This window comes from Somniosus microcephalus, chromosome 2, assembly GCF_052327205.1.
Source record: "Somniosus microcephalus isolate GS21.2 chromosome 2, FLI_Smic_1.0, whole genome shotgun sequence".
Classification (NCBI taxonomy): domain Eukaryota; kingdom Metazoa; phylum Chordata; class Chondrichthyes; order Squaliformes; family Somniosidae; genus Somniosus; species Somniosus microcephalus.
In genome coordinates this window covers 376005767-376016196 of record NC_140988.1, presented here as the reverse complement: position 1 = coordinate 376016196, position 10430 = coordinate 376005767, and the positions used below count along the sequence as shown (strand labels likewise).

General features: G+C 52.4%; 2 protein-coding genes across 2 annotated transcripts in view; both read right to left on the bottom strand.

Moving 5' to 3' along the window:
- The window catches only part of LOC147123780 (uncharacterized), a 7835-nt gene extending 858 nt beyond the window's left edge, over positions 1–6977 (bottom strand). Inside the window, exons 1-4 of the mRNA XM_085967138.1 lie at positions 6866–6977; positions 4643–4770; positions 3268–3321; positions 1765–1861 (exon numbers count right to left, since the gene is read on the bottom strand). Of these exons, the coding sequence (XP_085823264.1) occupies positions 1765–1861; positions 3268–3321; positions 4643–4746 (255 nt within the window). The 5' untranslated portion in view covers positions 4747–4770; positions 6866–6977. The remainder of the gene's footprint in view (positions 1–1764; positions 1862–3267; positions 3322–4642; positions 4771–6865) is intronic.
- The window catches only part of LOC147123778 (semaphorin-4F-like), a 428228-nt gene that overhangs the window by 287911 nt on the left and 129887 nt on the right, over positions 1–10430 (bottom strand). The window lies entirely within an intron of this gene.

The window sequence follows — 10430 nt, the reverse complement described above, 5'->3', positions numbered from 1 at the left end:
CCCTCTGCCCCAGGCTCTGACCCTCTGCCCCAGGCTCTGACCCCTGACCCTGGCCCCCTGCCCCAGGCTCTGACCCTCTGCCCCAGGCTCCGACACCCTGCCCCAGACTCTGACCCCCTGCCTCAGGCTCTGACCCCTGACCCTGTCCCCCTGCCCCAGGCTCTGACCCCTGACCCTCTGCCCCAGGCTCTGCCCCCCTGCCCCAGGCTCTGACCCTCTGCCCCAGTCTCTGAACCCCTGCCCCAGGCTCTGACCCCTGACCCTGGCCCCCTGCCCCAGGCTCTGACCCTCTGCCCCAGGCTCCGACACCCTGCCCCAGACTCTGACCCCCTGCCTCAGGCTCTGACCCCTGACCCTGTCCCCCTGCCCCAGGCTCTGACCCCTGACCCCCTGCCCCAGGCTCTGAACCCCTGCCCCAGGCTCTGATCCCCTGCCCCAGGCTCTGACCCCCTGCTCCAGGCTCTGACCCTCTGCCCCAGGCTCTGACCCTCTGCCCCAGGCTCTGAACCCTCTGCCCAGGCTCTGACCCCCTGCCCCAGGCTCTGACCCCCTGCCCCAGGCTCTGACCCTCTGTCTCAGGCTCTGACCCTGTTCCCCAGGCTCTGACCCTCTGCCTCAGGCTCTGACCCTGTTCCCCAGGCTCTGACCCTCTGCCCCAGGCTCTGAACCCTCTGCCCAGGCTCTGACCCCCTGCCCCAGGCTCTGACGCCCTGCCCCAGGCTCTGACCCTCTGCCCCAGGCTCTGACCCTCTGCCCCAGGCTCTGATCCTCTGCCCTAGGCTCTGACCCCCTGCCCTAGGCTCTGACCCTCTGCCTCAGGCTCTGACCCCCTGCCCCAGGCTCTGACCTCTGACCCTGACCCCCTGCCCCAGGCTCTGCCCCCCTGCCCCAGGCTCTGCCCCCCTGCCCCAGGCTCTGCCCCAGGCTCTGACCCTCTGCCCCAGGCTCTGACCCTCTGCCCCAGGCTCTGACCCCCTACCCCAGGCTCTGACCCTCTGTCCCAGGCTCTGACCCCTGACCCTGACCCCCTGCCCCAGGCTCTGACTCTCTGCCCCAGGCTCTGAACCCCTGCCCCAGGCTCTGACCCCTGACCCTGACCCCCTGCCCCAGGCTCTGACCCCTGACCCTGACCCCCTGCCCCAGGCTCTGAACCCCTGCCCCTGACCCCCTGCCCCAGGCTCTGAACCCCTGCCCCAGGCTCTGATCCTCTGCCCCAGGCTCTGACCCCCTGCCCCAGGCTCTGATCCTCTGCCCCAGGCTCTGAACCCTCTGCCCAGGCTCTGAACCCCTGCCCCAGGCTCTGACCCCTGCCCCCGGCTCTGACCCCCTGCCCCCAGCTCTGACCCCCTGCCCCAGGCTCTGAACCCCTGCCCCAGGCTCTGAACCCCTGCCCCAGGCTCTGATCCTCTGCCCCAGGCTCTGAACCCTCTGCCCAGGCTCTGACCCCCTGCCCCAGGCTCTGAACCCCTGCCCCCAGCTCTGAACCCCTGCCCCCGGCTCTGAACCCTTGCCCCCGGCTCTGAACCCCTGCCCCAGGCTCTGACCCCCTGCCCCAGGCTCTGAACCCCTGCCCCCGGCTCTGAACCCTTGCCCCCGGCTCTGAACCCCTGTCTCAGGCTCTGACCCCCTGCCCCCGGCTCTGAACCCCTGCCCCCAGCTCTGAACCCCTGCCCCCGGCTCTGACCCCCTGCCCCAGGCTCTGAACCCTTGCCCCAGGCTCTGAACCTCTGCCCCAGGCTCTGAACCCCTGCCCCCGGTACAAACTGCTCTCCAGCGCTGCCATACGATGGTGGGCTGTGTACTTACGGTCTCCAGGCGTGTTTGCTGCGCTTCCTTCTCTAGGAACTCATTCTCCCGCCGCCTGTGAGCGATGGCTAAAGAAAGTTATCAACAAACCGCTTCTTTTAAAAAACACCGGTATCACGTTTCAGCACGAGTTAAGATCACAGAGATCAGTACCGGTGAGGGAGCCCATTCTGCCCATCGAGCTCATCCTTCGGTGCCCCCTCCTAACTGCGCTCTCCCTTTCCCTTGTTGCTTTGGATACTGGCCCTGCCTCGCCTCTGACTCGGCAGGTCGTGGGTTCGAGTCCCACTCCAGAGACTTGACCACAAAAATCCAGGCTGACACTCCCAGTGCTGCACTGAGGGAATGCTGCACTGTCGGAGGTGCCGTCTTTCGGATGAAACATAAAACTGAGGTGCCGTCTTCTCCTCCAGGTGGACGCCAAAGATCCCGTGGCATTATTCAGAAGAAGAGCAGGAGAGTTCTCCCCCAGTGTCCTGGGGCCAATATTTATCCCTCAACCAACATCACTAAATCAGATTATCTGGTCATTTATCACATTGCTGTTTGCGGGAGCTTGCTGTGCGCAAATTGGCTGCCACGTTTCCTACATTACAACAGTGACTCCACTTCAAAAAGTACTTCATTGGCTGCAAAGCGCTTTGGGACATCCTGAGATTGTGAAAGGCGTTTCAGAAATGCAAGTCTTCTTTTTCGGGAGGCCCTGCTTCCAAATAGCGCTCCCCCTTTCACGTGGCTATGGCTACTGGAGGGCCCTGCCTCCATCTCCAGAAGAGAGGGAATGGGACTGAATTCAAGCTCTGACATCAATCCATGGCCCGGAGACGCCTGCAGCAGTCAATCGTAGGATTACATGGGATGTCCGGCACAGAAACAGGCCATTCGGCCCAACCAGTCCATGCCGGCGTTTATGCTCCACTCGAGCCTCCTCCCGTCTTTCCCCATCTAAATCCATCAGCGCAACCCTCTATTCCCTTCTCCCTCATGTGCTTGTCTAGCCTCCCCTTAAATGCATCTATACTATTCGCTTCAACCACTCCCTGTGGTAGCGAGTTCCACATTCTCACCACTCTCTGGGTAAAGAAGATTCTTCTGAATTCCCCATTGGATTTCTTGGTGACTATCTTATATTGATGGCCTCTAGTTTTGCTCTTCCCCACAAGTGGAAACATTCTCTCTGTATCCACTCTATCAAAACCTTGCATAATTTTAAAGATCTCTATTAGGTCACCCCTCAGCCTTCTCGTTTCAAGAGAAAAGAGACCCAGCCTGTTCATCCTTTCCTGATAGGTATAGCCTCGCATTTCTGGTATCATCCTTGTAAATCTTCTCTGCACCCTCTCCAGTGCCGCTATATCCTTTTTATAATATGGTGACCAGAACTGTACGCAGTTCTCTAAATCTGCCAAGGGACAGACAGGCAGAACCAGTGTCAGAGTGCAGCTGCCCAGCAAAGGATACAGGTTGTAAATCTTTAGCTTCAGCTGCTTGAGCTCTTTAACAATTTCATCGTACCTTTCAAAAATAAAAATAAATGATTAAAGATTTCTGAATAACCATCCAAACTCTCACATTAACTTATGACATGATTCCTCCATGACCTGCCCATGACAGTTAACAGTTGACCACTCTTGTCTTTCTCCAATGCCTCTCCAACTGGTTCCACTCCTCTTCTCGCCCAGCCCTGCACGCTGACCTCTAGACTTTCAATCCCTGGCCCTCTTCTTCCTCATTTACAGGGTCCTGGGAGACAGAGCTAGGGAGGGGGCGAGACCGTGGAGGGATTTGAAAACAAGGATGAGAATTTTGAAATCGAGGCGTTGAAATCAGCCATGATCGCATTGAATGGCGGAGCAGGCTCGAGGGGCCGAATGGCCTACTCCTGCTCCTATCTTCTATGTTTCTATGTTGCTTAACCGGGCGCCAATGTAGGTCAGCGAGCACAGTGGGTGATGGGTGAACGGGACTTGGTGCGAGTTGCGACACGGGCAGCCGAGTTTTGGATGACCTCAAGTTTACCTAGGGTAGAAAGTGGGAGGCCAGCCAGGAGTGCGTTGGAATAGTCAAGTCTAGAGGTAACAAAGGCATGGAATTCCAGAGCTTAGGGCCCAGGCAGCTGAAGGCACAGCCGCCAATGGTGGAGCGATGAAAATCGGGGATGCACAAGAGGTCAGAATTAGAGTAGCGCAGATATCTCGGCGGGGGCGGGGGGGGGGTTGTGGGGCTGAAGGAGATTACAGAGATAGGGAGGGGTGAAGGCCATGGAGGGATTTGAAAGCAAGGATCAGAAGGTCAGCGAGCACAAGGGTGATGGGTGAACGGGACTTGGTGCGAGTTAGGACACGGGCAGCCGGGTTTTGGATGATCTCAAGTTTACAGAGGGTAGAACATGGGAGGCCAGCCAGGAGTGCGTTGGAATAGTCGCCTCCAGAGGTAACAAAGGCATGGATGAGGGTTTCAGCAGCAGATGAGGTTGAGGCAGGGGTGGAGACGGGCGATGTTCCGGAGATGGTGGAAACAGGCGGTCTTAGTGATGAGGCGAATATGTGGTCAGAAGCCCATTTCAGGGTCAAGTATGACACCAAGGTCTGATTCAGCCTCATACGGTTGCCAGGGAGAGGGATGCAGTCAGTGGCTGGGGAACGGAGTTTGTAATCGATTGCATGCGAACCAATCTATGACGCGAGAAGTGATGAGATCTTTTTTAACTGTGAGTTCTTCCTTTCTTGGACTGGTAACGCCCGATTCCCTCCCCCTACCCCCTAAACCCCTCTCCCCCCATCCCCCCCCGCCCACCGACCTCGATCGCATTGGTTAGTAAACGCTGGCGACTCACTCGTTTTGCAGCAACACAATCCGCTCTGTAGCTGCTGTCAGAACCTCCAGTTCCATCCCTACCGTCTTGCTCTTGCCTTCGCCACGTGTCTTCTTCTTGGACATACCTGCTGTTTATTCCTCCTTTCCCTGCGTGAGAACATCAGTGGAAAGTTACCTTTGATAAAACTATCTGTGAAACATTAAACGTTTTCTCGCCAATGCCCCCCTCCCACCCATTCCCCTCCTGAATGGCCTGACCCTTTGCGGTGGGTGCACTTCCATCTCCCCTCCTACTCCCTCTTCCCCCCACTGGTACCTCACCAATTAGCCATTCTTCCTATATGTATAGACAGTGAGCATCAGCAGGTTATTTGACTGGGGAGAGGCAGGGGACAGCCCTCCCTCGGTGTCCACACAGGCGCACTCTGCATCAGGAAGACAACTGGATGCGGATCCTGAGCGGGGGCCCCGCTAGATTTTCTTTTTAAAAGAATTCACTCTCGGGATGCGAGCGTCGCTGGCAAGGCCGGAATTTATTGCCCAGCCCGAGTTGCCCTTGAGAAGGTGGTGTTTTTTTTGCTTTGATACAACCGAGAAGGCTGACGAGGCCACACCAAGGGCAGTTAAGAGTCAACCACGTTGGTGTGGGACTGGAGTCACATATAGGCCCAGACCGGGTAAGGTCGGCAGGTTTCCTTCCCTAAAGGACATCAGTGAACCAGTTGGGTTTTTACGACAATCCGACAACATCATGGTCACTTCTACTGACCCCAGCTTTTTATTTCCCAATTTCCTTTTAAACTGAATTTAAACTTTCAGCAACATAACCAGTACGCTACCGTACCTGTCATTTCCCCCCCTCTCATATCCCAGTTGTAGGCCCAGCTCACATTTGCTAACTTGACACTTTAAAGTGGGGACTGAAAGACATCTTTGCTCCCTCACTCTCCTTGTGAGCAACGTCTGCTCATTAGTGCTTGCTTACTGATAATAGGGTGGCAACATAGGGCTGCACTAGTGCTCCGTGTTAATGAGGTAGATGAACCCGTGCTCCGATCCCAAGGAACGCCACTTGGAGGAGTGCTAGACAGATCCAACAAAGGATGGGGTGGGAGTGGGGTGGGTCATATGGGAAAATAAGAGGAACGTCATGCTGAGGTGGCGCTTCACACCTCCTGACAACTGGTTACTGAGGACAGGGCAGTGCGGGTTGGACCATGCTGGTGGCGGTCTCAGAAAATGTCACAGGCACGATGGGCCGAATGGCATTCTATCATGCACTGCCACAGCTGTGGCTCAGTGGGTAGCACCCTTGCCTCTGAGTCAAAGAAGGTTGGGGGTTCAAGTCCCACTCCAGACACTTGAGCACAAAAATCTGGGCTGACACTCCAGTGTAGCACTGAGAGGTGCCGTCTTCTGGATGAGACGTTAAACCGAGGCCCCGTCTGCTCTCTCACGTGGATGTAAAAGATCCCATGGTGCTATTTTGAAGAAGAGCAGGGGAGATATCCCCGGTGTCCTGGCCAATATTTATCCCTCAATCAACATCAGAAAAGTACTCCATTGGCTGTAAAGCGCTTTGGGACGTCCGGTGGTCGTGAAAGGTGCTATAGAAATGCAAGTCTTTCTTACAGCAGCACCCTAGAAATCCAGCGTCACCTGAAGAACGAGAAAAGGCAGGTTATAATCTGTAATAACAAGGTCACCATCCATTGATTCCACAATAAATGCCGCGGACCACGTCTATAATGGGAACTGTCTATGTAAACATGTCACGCTGCAATTACAGGCCACCAGCAGCGATGGCGCTGTTGCGGTTCTGCCTATATGTGGCTCCAGTCCCACCTCCTCAGTTTTTTCTTGCAGAGAAAACCGCAACCAACGCTATACTTCTCTGCATTCACTCTTTTACAATATTTATATAAAAAAGTCAAATATTATATTAGAAATAAAAGGTCAGGGTAGGATTTTAAAATGGGGGCCTGGCTCAGGCCTGCCCACCCTGCTCCAAGTGCCCTCAGGTCTCGCGGCCAAGGCTACTTCATTCACCACAAAACAATTAGCTCTCATTAATAACAAGATATTATAATTGGCATTAATTTCAAGGTTTTTGCAGTAAGTGGGAGCTCAGTGCTGTACCTGCTGCAGGCCTCAGGCTGCCCAACAACCGTCACCATGGCAACAGCACAAAGCCCCGCCCTCCTCAAAAATAATCTTTTAAATATACAGATATTTAACAAACCAAGTATATATAGTTCCTTTTATCCAAATAAAAATAGTTTCTTGCTGTTTTAAAAAAATAGATTCTGCAGGTATAGGCGACGGCGACAGCGCTGGAAGTGGCGCGCTTTGCATCCTGGGATTACGTAATCCGGATCCTTCTGCGCAGGCGTTGGAAATCGCCAGACGACGTAATGGCGCATGCGCCCGAGGCCGCCTTCCCGCCTGCAGCGCCGCCCCGCTGACGACAGGGGGAGCCACCATGGACAATTCCTCCTTGTTTTGTGAATCTTTCCAAACTCAATAAAACACCCAGAGAAACATTAAACCTCTACCAGCCAAATGTGCTAGATTAACTTTTTAATGAAAAAAAACTTTTCCCTTTCCATCATTTAAAAATATATTCCCCCTTTCATGGTTTACACAAGGAAAACATAGAAACATAGAAGATAGGAGCAGGAGTAGGCCATTCGGCCCCTCGAGCCTGCTCCGCCATTCAATGCGATCATGGCTCATCATCCAAATTCAGAGCCAGGCCCCCATTTTAAAATCCTACCCTGACCTTTTATTTCTAATATAATATTTGACTTTTTTATATTGTAAAAGAAATGCAATTCTTTTCTTTTTAACATTCCTCATCTTAATAACCAAATTTCTCCCCATACCCCTTGATCCCTTTAGCCTTAATAAATATATCCAACTCCTTCTTGAATATATTTAATGAATTGGCCTCTACTGCCTTCTGTGGTAGAGAATTCCACAGGTTCACTCTCTGGGTGAAAAAATTCCTCCTCATCTCTGTCCTAAATGGCTTACCCCTTATCCTTAGACTGTGACCCCTGGTTCTGGACTCCCCGACCATCGGGAACATCCTTCCTGCATCTAGTCTGTCCAGTCCTGTTAGAATTTTATAAGTTTCAATGAGATCCCCTCTCAATCTTCTAAGCTCCAGCGAGTACAAGCCCAATCGACCCAATCTCTCCTCATACGTCATTCCTGCCACCCCAGGTATCAGCCTGGTGAATCTTCGCTGCACTCCCTCCATGGCAAGAACATCCTTCCTCAGATAAGGCGACCAAAACTGCACACAATACTCAAGATGTGGTCTCACCAAGGCCCTGTACAACTGCAGCAAGACATCCTTGTTCCTGTACTCAAACCCTCTCGCTATGAAGGCCAACATACCAAAAGAAAGAAAGACTTGCATTTCTACAGCGCCTTTCACGACCACCGGACGTCCCAAAGTGGTCGTAAGGCTAAAGGGATGAAGGGATATGGAGAGAAGGCAGTTGGATATATTTCTTAAGGTTAAAGGGCTCAAGGGATATGGGGAGAAGGCAGGGACAGGGTACTGAATTTGGATGATCAGCCATGATCGCATTGAATGGCGGAGCAGGCTCGAGGGGCCGAATGGCCTACTCCTGCTCCTATCTTCTATGTTTAAGTGCTTCACAGCCAATAAAGCGCTTTGAGATGTCCGGTGGTCGTGAAAGGCGCTATAGAAATGCAACTCTTTTCTTTTTAACATTCCTCATCTTAATAAGCAAAAAGAGATTTTTAAAAGAAACATTTTGAACTATTGGGCTTCCATTGAGGAAGAGTGATTGAAATCTATCTATTGAATTCTCTTGCACATCACCCCTTCCTTCACCCCCCCCCACCCCACAGATGGCCGTGCCTTCAGCTGCCTCGGCCCCCACAGTGCAGTTCCATCCCTAAACCTTACCACCTCGCCACTTCCCTCGCCTCCTTAAGACCCGCCTTAAAACCCACCTCTTTGACCAAGCTCATAGTCACCCCTTCCCAACCTCTCCTTCTTTGGACCAGCATCCATTATTTCTTCTTACATCACCACGAAGTGCCTTGGGACGTCTTACTGCAATTATATAGGGCCCTGGTGAGACCACACCTGGAGTATTGTGTACAGTTTTGGTCTCCTTACCTAAGGAAGGATATACTTGCCATAGAGGGAGTGCAACGAAGGTTCACCAGACTGGTTCCTGGGATGGGGGGATCGTCCTATGAGGAGAGATTGAGTAGACTAGGCCTACATTCTCGAGAGTTTAGAAGAATGAGAGGTGATCTCATTGAAACATACAAAATTCTTACAGAGCTTGACAGGGTAGATGCAGGGAGGATGTTTCCCCTGGCTGGGGAGTCTAGAACCAGGGGTCACAGTCTCCTCACTGAGATGAGGAGAAATTTCTTCACTCAGAGGGTGGTGAATCTTTGGAATTCTCTACCCCGGAGGGCTGTGGAGGCTCAGTTGTTCAGTATATTCAAGACAGAGATCAATAGACTTTTGGATATTAAGGGAATTAAGAGATATGGCGATAGGGCCGGTGAATGGAGTTGAGGCAGAAGATCAGCCATGATCTCATTGAATGGCGGAGCAGGCTCGAAGGGCCGAATGGCCGACTCCTGCTCCTATTTCTTATGTTCTTGTATTCTTATGTTAAAACGCTATATGATAGAACCTGATTGTAAGATTCGCAATTTTCAGCAAAAATCACGCAAGAAAACTGGATAAAATAAGACTGTTTATTGACCAAAGTAAGCTTGCACAGAAAAACCTTTGATAAAAGGACATACAAAATGGCCGCCAGGCCCCGTGATCAGTTTATGAACCATTTTATTTCTGTTACTGCAAGCCAGACAGGCTTGTGGATTGAAGACAGTGAGCCCACAAAAGCCAGTCTCTGGGAACCGAAACTCAGAGCAACAGCATACATATTCAATGGATTATAAGTACAGGATGGGGCCCATCAAGATATGGGCGGACAATGTAAAAACACTTATACCCATTTATCGTACAAAGGAAAAACCGTTTAGCAGCCATCAAGGAAAATGTCCGGACCGATCAATATGCGAACCGAGCCACGGTGACAATGCAAAAGACATTGAAAGACATTATCAGCCAGGAAGGCCAGTTTAAGTTATCACCGGCTCCGTTACAAGACAAAGCGCCCCTGCAGAGATTTCTGCCCGCCAAAATTAATACAAAGACAGGACTATGATTTGGCGGGAGATAAGACTGTCCCAAAAGAGTATAACTATGGATTGAAAGTCCATCTAAGTTACTTCGGACTTCGGGTTACTTGAACAACTTCTTCTTCACTGCCACGGCTTCTTGTTGGGCGACTTCAGGCTTCCATTTCTTCAAGAACTTTCTTCTACGAGGAACGAACGAAGGGCGGACGGTGCCCGGATCGGCGCCTCTTCCACTTCGGCAGATCGATGAAAAAGTTTTTGTCTTTTTAAAGACGGACGGTTTCGGTAAAAGGACAACGTGGTCGGTGTTCAGCCAAACAAGGCTCGGCCACGACGAGAAGACGACGAGGGTGGCCCGGGTACTGGGGTCGGGAGATCATCGACGACCCAGGCCGACGGAGAAGAAACCCTCTGGAGGACTGGCGATCTAGGCCACAAGATTCTCCCAAGTGCATAGCCTGCATCTGGGTCTGCTCCATGAATCCAAATCGACTTAGTGGATCTCAACCTTAACGAGCGCTCATCGAGGCTGGGTCTACCCCACCGCCTCGAGGGAGGAGAGAATATCGACTGCGCCAGAAGTTTCCAAATCCACG